This window comes from Nanorana parkeri, unplaced genomic scaffold, assembly GCF_000935625.1.
Source record: "Nanorana parkeri isolate BGI_ZX_2015 unplaced genomic scaffold, ASM93562v1 scaffold328, whole genome shotgun sequence".
NCBI classification, from domain to species: Eukaryota; Metazoa; Chordata; class Amphibia; order Anura; family Dicroglossidae; genus Nanorana; species Nanorana parkeri.
In genome coordinates this window covers 45,881-59,458 of record NW_017306596.1, presented here as the reverse complement: position 1 = coordinate 59,458, position 13,578 = coordinate 45,881, and the positions used below count along the sequence as shown (strand labels likewise).

Genomic DNA, 13,578 nt, shown 5'->3' with positions numbered 1-13,578 from the left:
CGATGTTTTCAGCTCAGGCTATATTATAAATCCATGTGCTTGAGAACCTTCTTGCCGAACTTTAGTGCCATTGAGCAACTGCCATCATATTTCAGAGCCATTTGTCTGTCCAAAATTTTATATCTTAAAGATAGCTATCTGTCTGCAACATGAATCAGATTGCTTTCAATGTGTTTTTATTGAGCTGTATTCCTACACAGCCAGGAGAAAGAGCAATGAAGATTTTCTGTCCTCTCTACGTTAGTAACTAACTCTTTAAAGGGGAGCTCCATTCCCTTTTTCTATGATATGGTTTAAATATTCTGTTTCTGATATAAAAAAATTAGACGATCTTCTAAACCATACAACCAGGATAATTTGTTGTTTGTGATGACCCTGCTATAGAACCACTAATGGGTCTATTCACGAAGCTGCCGAAGGATCTAGCTGTAGTTTTGGCCGATCCTTCGGCTAGCTTTGGCCCCAGGACCCCTTTGGTTCAGTAAAACCAAAGGGGTGCTGTACGGGCTATTCACTATAGCCCATACAGCTCCCGAGGTCGGCCGGGCGGCTCAGTCGAGCCGAAGGCATATGCTTCGGCTCGACTAAGCCGAGGTGAAAGCCGGTACCACAGAGGTACCGAGCAGAACAGCCGAGTCGAATGCTGCTCGGCGGCATTCGGCTATTCACTCACTGCTGTTCGGCATCTATGAGAATAGGCCGAACAGCAGCGAGTAGCCATCCGGAGGTTTGGCTTAGCCGATCCAGCCAGCATCCCAGCCAGCAAGCAAAAAAAACTTGTCTAACCGCTAAGGTTAAAAACAGAGGTTTTAGATACATGTCTTCTGCAGAATTTGCCATTTGTTTTGCTAGCAACCACTGGGTTACCTTTGTGTTTTAAGCTGTACACATCTTAACATTGCACAAACATTACATGCATGCAGCGTAACGATCACTTGATCAATTCTATACAGATTTAGGGCAAAATGTTACTCAAAATTAACCACATTCTATTGACCCTTGGAAGTGTATAAAGCCATAAGTGTGTGTGGATAAACCACTTTGGAGTACATGGTCAGTATAAATGTTGACAAAGGTCAAATAGCCAATTTAATAAAGTTATGTACTCATTAAAAATCGATGCTTTTAAAATAAATATTACTTTAATCCATTTTTATAATAGCTTTCTAGAACTAACTGCACAATAGCATATACAGTGGATGAGGACGGGACAGAACTAAAACCAATCATGTTTCTCTCCTGGGCGTCCGGGAGCGGGAGGCTCCCAGAGTGCCCGGGAGAGGTTTTTTTTATGGCAGCAGAGCTACCGGACAATAGGAGACTATTGGGCGGAGCTAGCTGTCACTGCTAGCTCTGCACAATCGTTTTCTATTTACTCTTTTTTAACTTTTTTAACTCTTTTTCTGTTCTGCTCAGTCCCTCTGAGGGACCAAGCAGAACAGCCGATAACAGCTATTCACTCACTGCTGTTCGGCATCTATGAGAATAGGCCGAACAGCAGTGAGTAGCCTGCCGGAGGGTCGGCTCAGCCGATCCAGATGTTGGATTGGCTGAGTCGAACTCCTTCTGCACTTCGGGTCAGCCGAACATGCTGAGCATGTTCGGCCGACCCGAAGCCATGTAAAGCAAGCCGATGTACGGCTGATTTCAGCCGATGTACGGCTGATTTCAGCCGTACCAGCCTGAAGTGAATAGCCGAACAGTGTTCGGCTCACTTCAGGTCGGTCATTCACTCGGCTGCCTACGGCAGCTTAGTGAATAGACCGCTAAGAGTCACTGGGAAGTGACTGCTAAAGCTGATCACAGGTATTCCATACATTAATGTCTGTACAGTCTTCTTTACATTTGCCAACAACAATGTAGTACATGAGCCTACGTACAAAAAAATCCTAATCTGAATGGCCCTACATAGTTGTTGGTAAATCTAACGGTTGCCCATTCATATTTTTTTGTGTAAAGAGCTTAAAGGGTCAAACACCTTATAATCTGACCGTGCAATCTTTGTACAATCAACTTTGGATACATGCAGGCAGGCTCTTGCACTACACAGTTGTTGGTAGATCTAAAGGAAAAATGTACAATCAGATTGTAACATGTTTGGTAAGCTGTAGACGTGCTGAGACAGAGAAGGGGCTCCTATTTTATTAAACTCTTCAACATATTGTATTTGTTAAAGGCACTGGGATAATACAGAGAGATTTTTTTTTCCCAGAAAAAGTTATTGCTCTTTTTATGTTTTTTTGTTTTGTTTTGTTTTAACTTGCACTATGCTTGTTATGTGGCTGGTTTAGATTCATATAGTGCTTACTTGAGTTCCTCCACAAAAGAACATTTAAGTCTTCAATGATTACATAAGAATTGCTCTTCTCAGAAATACGCAAACATAGAAAAGTTTGCAAAAGTTTGATATCCATCCCAAGGGCAACACAGATGGCTTAATCTGCTAAAGGATATGTTGATCGCCAGTGTATCAGCGCAACACAAACAAGCAAATGGTTTGCTCATGGAATATATTATGCACCTACAATGCAAGCCACGACTACAGGGTATATACATGGAATTTACTAACTAGTGTGCATTGCTAGGACTGTACACTACAGCATCTGAACATGCCAACTTAGCCTCGTTGTGCCAAATATAAAAATGTATTAATTTCTAATGGTTTTTGATGGATAAATAAAAGGGTGCAGGAGTTATCATTGGGCCAGTACCATTTTTACACTTAGTGGGCTCAAATGTGATAAGTCACACATTTACTGGTCTCTGTTCTGCAGATATATTTGCAGAGTAGCCTGCTTAGCACCACACAGCCTCTCCAAGAAAATTTTCACTGTTGGGTCCTGCTCCATACATGCATGTGCTCTCTATTCATTCCAATGGAAATTGTGTATTCCTATGTACTTCTTCAGAGTACAGACTTTGCATTATAATGAAAAGAGATGAGGACACATATGCAGGGAGGAGCAAGACCCAATAGTGAAGATTTTCAAGAAGAGACTTTGCTGTGTCAACAGGTCACACAGTAAGGATCTCAGTGGGGTAGGGACAGGTAAGTGTGCAATGTGTCAGGAGGGGGTATGGAGCATCAGAGCTCACTGGACATAGTCCATTAAAAGTGTTGAGTCACAACAGTAATCGCCCTCCCCCAAGTCATGTTTACATCAAAGATCGCTGTCAAGATTTCCCTGAGATAATGAATACATTAACCAATTTGAGAATTTACTGCGAGTCTGTTAGATAAAATACAAGCAGCATTAAACAACTAGATAATTCTTACTAGGCCCAAACGACATGGCATTTCATGGAGTTGTATATGCTTGTGAATAAATGGGAACATAAAAAAAATACTTATGATTTAGAGGTCTATCATTTATTTTACTATGACACTGAGGACATGCCATTACACACACACAGCACTGAGATCCCTACATATATATTTTTAAGTTCCAGAGTCCCTTTAAACAGCACAGCCTATAAACATTATGCAATGACAGAAAATGGTGAAGCCATAAAGTAAGTGTAGCTTAGTGTTATAAGTGGCTTAGTGATATAATAATATTCTAATCGTTTGGGTCATATGATACAGTGCAGTGCTTAAAAAAAAATTACAATCAGTGGGAGTGTATTGCAACTAGACAGACATCTCCTGCTTGCAATACCACTGCAATTTATTGGACTATCTGACTAGAAACCCTTTTAACTAACTGATCATGTGGACCTGCATGGCCCTCCATAGATCTGTGGACCCGAATAAGTGTTGTCTTGTGGGCAGAAACAATGAACAGCATCGACAGGTTTTTTTGGGGCAAGGCAACCAGAGTACACTGTGCTTTGCTCTGCTAAGGCACAGGATGCATGAACAATCTGAGTTTCTTGCACAGGTAACCAAGGTAAAGAAATTTGGACCACAGACATAACACATTATGAGGGGAAAATAGTATAGTTGCAGCAAAAACAAAATCAGCTGAGCCATATCTCCCATAGGTAAAAAGATCCTGACATCTTTCCCACTCAGGGTCTGTTTAAAACCCACCACTCAACCATCTTATACTAATCTGCACAGCACTCTCCTGCCATGTCTTCCTCCACTGCGAGCACAATAACCGTGTTCGCTTGTGATGAAGGAGTGATGATGTCACCCTCGTCCATCATGTCTGTGAAGGTTCTCATTCATCCACGTCATGGTGTATCTGTGAAAAATAAATCAAGGCAACTGGACTTCCTATTTTTTTTTAATGAAGACATTTCACTGGTAATCAAACCAGCTTTCTCAATTATGAATTTAAAATATTGGTCGGATGACCAGTGATATGTTACATAGTTACATAGTATTTGAGGTTGAATAAAGACATTAGTCCATCAAGTCACACAGCAAGTTAAATTGCCTTGAGTTATTTTTTATAGACTCATCCATCATGTTACAGTGATCGGGTGTGGCGATTGGCCACTATGGCCAAGAAATGCATCATGGGAGTAGGTCACGTACATTTTATGTCAGTTCAGTAGACATAGAAAAATGAGTGGCAGCACTGTAAAATGAGTAAAGTGATGGAGGGGATAGACTTCAAGCTGAACCCTATTTGTGCTGAACAGAAAGGTAACTTATTGAATAAAACTTGCATTTTTTTATTCTTAGGTTTTGCCCTGCATTCATCTTTAATATTCCAATGCCTTAATTTTTCATCTCATTTAAAATTATTATTTTATAAAATATGAATCTATTTCCTACATATATGAGGTAGACAGAAAGTGAATATTAACACAGTCACAGAAAAAGCCCAACTACAAAAGTGTAGAATGTTTTTTTTTAATTTGATCTCATCAGTTCTATAAAATCTCCTCCTTTTAAACACATTGCCATCTTTCTCCTCAAACATGTAACAGCAAAGCACCATAAAGTAATGCACTACGGTGTAATATTATCTGAATTTCAGACAGCTGTTAATATAACCCAACATCAACGGAAATGTCTGTTCCTAAAGGTGCCATAGACAGTCTGCCAGTAAATAGCTGCATTGGGTGACAACCTAATGACAAATGTCGACTGTTCATAAAGAGAATAGTAATCAGACTGATTAAAAAATCTACAGAGAGTCATATACCACCTAGGGGTGCAAAAAGCCTTACATCTGGCCAAAGAAATGCAAGGCTGGAGGATTTGGCCAAGCAGAATTTCCGTAAAGGTATCTGACAGATTACTTTTCCGTTAAAAAGAGGGAATGCTGTACATTTGTCAACTACATCCAAATTAATCAAGGCTAGCAGCTGTGGTGGGTAGGAGGGAGGGGGGAGCTTTATGATCACGTCAAGGATAGGTAGATCTCATAGTCATCTACCAGATCTGCACATCTATGGCCTCCTCAGACCTAATTTGACTGAAAAATGTCTTGTATATGGGCATTCTACTAATGTACTATTTGTATTTCAAAGATTCACAGGTTATGTAATAGTTATTATGGGCAATCTTTATTGGGACCTGGAAATCATCTGGCCAATAAGTCCAAAATATTACACTTAGAGCAACCTTTATCAAGCAAATTAACAAGAAAACTAGATACAAATTAGGCTTCCTCTCAGTTCGCAAAACCTATGCAACAGTGTTTTTCTATATTTGTGATTTCATGCACCTGCAATTCTGGGCAGCCAATTGAGACAGATTTGGACAAGTCTGCACCAGAATTAACACTGGTTATGAGACAGATTTTCATTCCAAATTTAAGCATAATTAGGAAGTGATCAGGGGAAGGTTTTATTGCGTAGCAGTTCTACTTTATCGCAGCAGAGGGAATAATTTATGAATGAAGCTGCAATCTTACAGCAAAAGTGTTTTGTAATCTGTCTGACTGCTCCTGTTTAGCAATGCCATGCTATGTGACAGAATTGATAAATGTGCCCCATAATAATACAACAAGCACTTGTAATGTGTGTAATGACAGTGTCCCTGGTTACCTGGTAATCAGGGACGCTGATCTCTCTGAAAGTGGCCGGAGCCACAGCTGTCAGAAGCTTCGTCTTTCGCCGCGGCTCAGTCGAGCCTGAGTAACCAGGAACGCCATCTGTCATTCCTCCCCCGGACGCTCTGGGAGTCTAAAAAAAAGAAATCACCATAGGAATGCATAGCTAGATTCCTATTGGCTATTTCAATTTGCAATAGCCAATATCAAACTAGCTATTGCACCCGCCCACTGCTGCTGTCAATCAGCAGAGGGGGACCTGCAGTTCTCCATCAGGTCCCCCTCTGGTGATTGACAGCAGCAGAGGGCGGGTGCAATAGCTAGTTTGCTATTGGCTATTGCAAAGTGAAATAGCCAATAGGAATCTAGCTATGCATTCCTATGGTGGGTTTTTTTTATTCTGACGGCAGCAGAACCGCCCGGGCCAATAGAAAACAGTTGGGCGGAGCTAGCTGTCACTGCTAGCTCCACCCAATCATTTTCTATTTTATTTTTTCTACTTTTTAAACTGTTTTTCTCTTCTGCTCGGTACCGGGCAGAATATCCGAATGCCGCTCGGTGGCATTCGGCTATTCACTCACTGCTGTTCGGCATCTATGACAATAGGCTGTACAGCAGCAAGTAGCCTGCCGGAGGTTCAGCTCAGCCGATCCAGATGTTGGATCGGCTGAGTCGAACTCCTTCTGCACTTCAGGTCGGCTGAACATGCTGAGCATGTTTGACTGACCCGAAGCCAACCGCAGCAAGCTGATGTACGGCTGATTTTAGTCGGTGTATGTTTGAAATCAGCCGTACAAGCCTGAAGTGAATAGCCGAACTTCACTTCTGGTCGGTTATTCAATCGGCTGCCTATGGCAGCTTTGTGAATAGGCCCCTGCGTCTCACGTTGAGGATGTCTTCACCTCTTTCTGCAGCTACTGCAGCAACTGCCACTGTCTTTATTCAGCATGAGGAGGAGAGACGATATAAGAGAGGCAGATACTGGATTCATCCATTGATTGCAAATACAGAGCAGAAAGGACAGTTTTGGATCAAGTATAATTACCTCAGATAACATGGTGAAAAATTCTTCTTATTCACTTGACTGTCTATAAATTGACATTGTCACCTTGTACCTGTGTGACTGCTAACAACTTTTTTTAAAACAGTTTTTACCAGGGGCTAAACATGCATCAATAACCACCATGTGCATGTTTTTTTATGTGTTTCTATAGACTTCTATGGGATTTAAAATGCACAATGACCTAATTTACTAAAACACAATGCAGTACATACTGTAGATGTGAACAGGCTCATTGGTTTAAAGGAGAACTATGAGGTGAGTGCTTTTCACTCACCTCATAGTTCTAGCCGACCTGTGACAATGAGACTGTCACAGGTCGGCTCAGTAGATCAGGAGGTGAGCAAACACATACCGGTGTTCATTCACTTCTCGATCCTGTCACGGCTCTCTGCCGTGACAGGGGAGGGGCTGGATTCCCCCCTCCCCGCTCCGATCCACCAGCGCTGACTGGCGGAACGGACAGGGCAGGGGGAGGGTACAGCTGGCTCTGCCTCTAGATAGGCAGAGCCAGCTTTCACTCACGCAGCTGGGCGGATCCCGACATCGATGTCGGGATCCGCTCCGGCGTCTCAGTATACCGCGTGCTGTAGCTCGCGGTATACTGAGCTTAGGGTGATGGGAGGATGCTAGTTTGTGTCCTCCCGTTACCCTTAGGAGAACTATGGGGAAAAGCCCTGACCCCATAGTTCTCCTTTAAATCTGTTCCTATGACACATCTGTTGTTTTGTGTTCCGACTCATGCCCCAAAACACAAAGATGTGAATAGGCCTTAAGCTCATCACACATGTTAAAAACTGATTGAACAAGTTCCTTTATATCTACCAACAACTATGTAGTACACGACAAATAAATATTCAACATAGCTGTGCCAACAATGACATTACTATTGCGACAACCCAGTGATTGACAGACATGTTAAGAATTAGATAGCTGCTGCATGTTTACATACTTTTTTATGGGGGATGATATCAAGCAATATATATATATATGTGTGTGTGTGTGTGTGTATATATACTGTATATACAGTGGTACCTCGGTTCAAACAATCTTCTGTTCGTGAACAATTCGGCTTGCGAATAGGAAGTTCAGCAAAATGTTGCTTCTGTTTGCGAACTCCGCATCTGGTGACAAACACAACCACAGCCATCTTCCCTGCTCTGACACTGATTAGATACAAATTAAAAGAGTGAGCTACCGGAGCTTTGGATTGGCTGAGTCGAAGTCCTTCTGAAATCAGCCGTACAGGGCTGAAGTGAATAGCCGAACTGCGTTCGGCTCACTTCACTTCAGCTGGGTTATTCACTTGGCTGCCTTTGGCAGCTTTGTGAATAACCCCCATAGTTTTGATAAACCTATAGATGACTGTACAAAGAATGTACAGTCTGATTGTATCGTGCATGGTGACCCTAAGGATTACTACAGCAGGAACCCCAGATGTCCCTGTTCAGATGCGGTAGCTGTATCCATTTAAGCTAATGACAGGGTGACAGCAGCCATATCTGTCAGCGGCAGTGCGCATGTAATCGTGCAATTACATGCAGTCTGGTATAGATTATTGTCCCTGGACGTATGATAGATGCATCCAGTGACAATAATCTATCCCGAACCACATGTAATCGTACCATGTACAAATATATGCAGACTGCTGCTGACAGATGCGTCCGCTATCACCCTGTCATTAGCTTGTATGAATACAGCTGCCGCATCTGAAGGGGGTACCTGGCATTCCTGCCACAGGAATCCCAGAATGCCTCATGTGAATGCAGCCTAAGAGAAAAACATCAGTCATTCTAAAGTAGTGACTGTTTTACTCACAAGGCATTTTTCTTTAAGCACAAAAACAACAAAGGACCACAGCAGCAGCAGTCCAATTGCATGCTATTTAGCAAGGACAGCTGTAGTTCCTGGAATATGAGCTGGAATTTGGATATGCTAAAGTTTTTATCCATTAGTGAACATGGGCCTCCCAGACTGCACAGGATCTTGTGGCTGACTCTTGTAACAATATGGCACACAGAGCAGAGACACACAGGCTGATTGAGGTTATAATGAGGGATGCAACATGACTGGAATGCTGGAGGGAAGTTCTTGCTTCATAGAACACTTACATCATTAGTGGAACAAAAGGTGCTCTGGGGTTTGTATTGATTATTAAAAACATATTTTGCTGAGATATGTAACCAAGTTTCCAGTTATGTCCAAGAATCTCAGACAACCAAAAGAAAAGATCTTGCTATAAACACAATCAACTTTTATACACATGTGTCAACAGAGCAGCAGGAATGACACAGACAAAATATCTTGTAGGTGGACTCGATATAGCTTTCCAAATCCATGCAACTCAGCACAAACATATGTTAATGAAGATGGTTTCTGCATGCGCTACCAAAGTCTGCCTTTACCTGACATCACTGGTGGGCATATCAAAGGTAGATCTGAGAGTCTCTTTATGCAAAGTAAGTAATACTTTTATTTCTGAACAGATCCAAAAAAATAATTACTTTTATTATCCTGCTATTAAAAAAAAATGTTGCATTAAATAAAATAAACAGCATTCTGTTGTAATTGAGTTACAATCTACGGCAGGGGTAGGTAACCTTGTCACTCCAGCTGTGGTAGAACAACAAGTTACATGAGACATTACAAGACTCTGACAACCACAGGCATGACTCCCAGTGGCAAAGGCATGATGAGATTTGTAGTTTTACCAATATATACAATATCTATATAGAATATAGATGGCTACTAACACTAAGGTAGCGATCTATACACAATATAGATCGCTACTAACACTAAGGTAGAATAACTGAGCCACAAGTGTGAACTGCAATATATATATTCAAGATATGTGGATCAACCACTGCAATTTCTTTCCTTCTCTCTCTTTAGATATTTATACATGTATATATAATATGTGCTAGGGTCCTCCTAATCCTCTTGTTTCAAATTGTATAATAACTGCACTGTCTCCCTTTATGTTGTAAAGTGCTGCACAAGCTGGTCTGTGATCAGACCACGATCTCGACTAGAGGAACCCACGACTAGTGTCAGAGCAGGGAAGATGGCTGTGGTTGTGTTTGTCACCAGATGCGGAGTTCGCAAACAGAAGCAAGATTTTGCTGAACTTCCTGTTCGCAAACCGAAATGTTCACGAACAGAAGCTTGTTTGAACCGAGGTACCACTGTATATACAGTATATATACACACACACACACACATATATATATATTGCTTGATATCATCCCCCATAAAAAAGTATGTAAACATGCAGCAGCTATCTAATTCTTAACATGTCTGTCAATCACTGGGTTGTCACAATGCAATAGTAATGTCATTGTTGGCACAGCTATGCTGAATATTTATTTGTTGTGTTCAGCTACATAGCAGTGTCAAGACCTGCAGCCTATGTGCAGCTTTCTGCTATAATGTGGGAAATGTATATCGTTGTTGAAATTGCTGATTTCCCACTGCTGAATATTCAGGAAGTAGAAACTAAATAGCAACACTGATTTCTGCATTACTGTGGTCTGCTAAAGGGTACCACGGTCTTGCTTTAGACCCCTTTTTTTCTCAGGTGCACTGTCTATTAACTATTCATTTTCCTGGACACTGCATTCTACATTCTCACCCTTCCCCCTCGGTGGTACAAGAAGCTGTTAGGGTTTACATTTGTCACAGCGGTATCAAAGTCCACACTGAATTCTCTCACTGCATGTACTGAGGCTATGTAAATTTACACATGAGGTCTCTGTTCACCAAAGGGATCCTCTTATTTGCTGGATGCTTTTTTTTACACCACATATTTCTGAGTGGTATACAGATCACCACGTGTGAACGAACCTGGCTTTCAAGTATTTACAATGACTAATCCCTAATTAGTTTAGTGTGAAGTGTGTAAGGGCTGGCAGTTGCATGCACTGCATTTATAAACCATGGAACCCTGCCACAAGTTTTAGAGGAGGAGGGATGCCTTGAAGCATCAGGGTAGTGTCACCACCTGCAGCTTATCACAAGACAGTGCCTCAAAGCCACTACACCAGCTTTCTATGTAAGCTGCTGCGATCCAAGCTTGCAGGGTTTACTGTCACATTACAGTCATTCAGCCAAAGAATCCACCTCTGGAGGCACAATGTGCTGTCTAGATGCATATAAGTCTGCTTCACTCATCAATGTCATCTTAATGCATATTCTACATTCAACTAATTTATACATTCAACTGGAGAGTTAAAATGGTTAAAAGAAAATGTTAATTATATAGAAAAAATAAAAAATAAAGCTGGTATTTTAAATCAAGACCTGGTGATACAGGAACCAAGTGCACTATGGGATGAGGGGGGAATCACTGATATAAAATAATTTAAAAAATCATCTTGTCACAAAATAAGTGTTACCCAAATACTAGAAAGAGACATCAAAGAGTAACTGAACCCAACATGCTTTCTAAAATAATCATAGGTGAATGCAACCCCAAAGTTTATGAATTGAATGCACAGCTGAATGCAAATGCAAGCACACAGAGTGGTGTTTCTGAGACAATGCTAGTATACTATGACTATTAGTTAAACATTTATAAGGGCTTTGATCTAATATCACCTGAGAGGGAGCCTATATCTCCTGGGAACAATTGATTCTTAACAGTATGTATAATACATGACTTGTGCTGTTCCAGGATAGTCCTCACAATCGTTATCACCCATGAGCAGCTTGTATTATTATGCTGCAGAAGACAGCTTGCATCTACCCAGCTGAGTCGGAACTACAAGTCCCAGGACACTGTGCAGAGATGCTGGGACTGTTGTCAGCTACAAGTACAAACTGCAACATTATGAACAAGCAGAGATAACAGTCCCTGGGTTATGTCTATATAGCTGTGATTCATTTCTCATCAGAAACTCAGTGGCTTATCTATAACCTGTGGATTTTGCAGCTAACTTGTGTGACATCTGCTCTTTGGTTCCTAGTATTAAACCTTGACACTGCAGACACGTCAATACATGTCATTCATGTTTCTCGATACCCAGCATGAAAACTCCACATTCTTGTATCATAAAGCAAAGCCTATCGAATGTGGTCTTCTATCTGGTCTGATTTTATAAGCGTGTGTGTTTTGTAGTGCATGTGGCCATCACATGGATAGAGAGGGATGAACTGAAAAAAGGTTCAAAGTTAAGAAAAACATGCAGGGAAATGGACTACGACCCTAAGTATCGAAGCAGAGCATTGCACATCATAATAAAGCACTCTAACCCCAGGTCGGGGAGTCATTTACCGGTCCCATGTTGGTGTAGCCGTATTTGCTAGCTATCCTGTCGGCTTCTTGGGCTTCCCCTGATATCCTCACAGCCCAGTGGTTGGTGTATAAGCGAGCCCAGCATGTAGGTAAAGGGATTCCCAGCAGCACAGTCAGGATGAAGAGCACACACCAGGCAGACAGCAACTTCAAAGCCATGATATGCCCCTGCTGTCCCCCTCAAAGGAAGTCCCCTGCTCCTCAAAAGCGGGGGGGCTCCGAGCTCCCACAGGTGAGGATACACCCCACAACTGTTCCAATCCAAAAGAAGCCAAGCATATACTAGGAAAGTTCCCAGTTGCTGGATAAGGCACTTGTAGTACCCCTCTGCTTGTGATCTCACTTCTAGGGATTGCCCTGCACTTTGACTCTAGTGCTCTCCTGCTGCCAAGTCCTAATGTGGATGATGTGCTCTTTCTTGCAGATCCTCCTCTTCAGTCTTGTTTATGGGATCCCCTATGTGACAATGGCCAGTCCTCACACGCTCCTTTTTTGACTTCCCTGTGTCTTCCTTCCTCTTAGTATATGAATGTGGAGTGGGAGTGAAAGAAGCAGATCTCCCTTTCTCCCTCTCTGCATAAATGACTGCCCCCCTTCAGCTCTGCTCCCGTCCGAAACCAACAGTACCCAGATGTAATAGAGAGGCGGAGGCTGCGAGCTCATTGTCCCTCCTTCCTTCTCCTTCTAATATCCTATTCCCTCCTCCTGCTACTCACACACACACACACACACACACACACACTCTGCACACAGATGCCCTCACCTATCTGGCAGGAGACTGGGTGGGCTAAGGGGACCATCAACAGCACACGCAATGCTTTCAGCTTCCATAGATGACATTACTGCTATGGGATGGAGCCATTTTTCTGATTTATCTTCAGATCACAACAGAAGAAAATGAGCATTTCATCAATTATCTAAGGAATCAAAGATGCATTTTCCCATCAAGCCAGTAAGCCTTTCAAAGTCTGCTATGTCCATAAAGTGCTCATATGTTCCTAATTAATGGTCTGTTTAGACACTTTGCTTTGTAGTATCATTCCTGGTTGGTGTGTTTTATAAATATTTAGTGAAAGTGCTAGTCTTCTCACAACTACTATAACATTTGATACAAACAAGAAACAACAATCATTCCTAAATGCAACTATTTATAAAAGTGTTATTGCTATTATATTGCAACATAAACAAACATGAGGACCTGATCGTTTAAGGGAAAGCTCAGCACTTGAGACCTGGATGCAGCAGGATAGTTAAAGAGTATGGAGAGCATT

General features: G+C 41.8%; 1 protein-coding gene across 1 annotated transcript in view; it reads right to left on the bottom strand.

Moving 5' to 3' along the window:
• Window positions 1-12,745, bottom strand: part of PCSK5 (proprotein convertase subtilisin/kexin type 5) — a 251,276-nt gene extending 238,531 nt beyond the window's left edge. The window contains exon 1 of the mRNA XM_018558244.1: window positions 12,287-12,745. Within this exon, the coding sequence (XP_018413746.1) occupies window positions 12,287-12,466 (180 nt within the window). The 5' untranslated portion in view covers window positions 12,467-12,745. The remainder of the gene's footprint in view (window positions 1-12,286) is intronic.
• Between the last annotated feature and the right edge of the window lie 833 nt (window positions 12,746-13,578).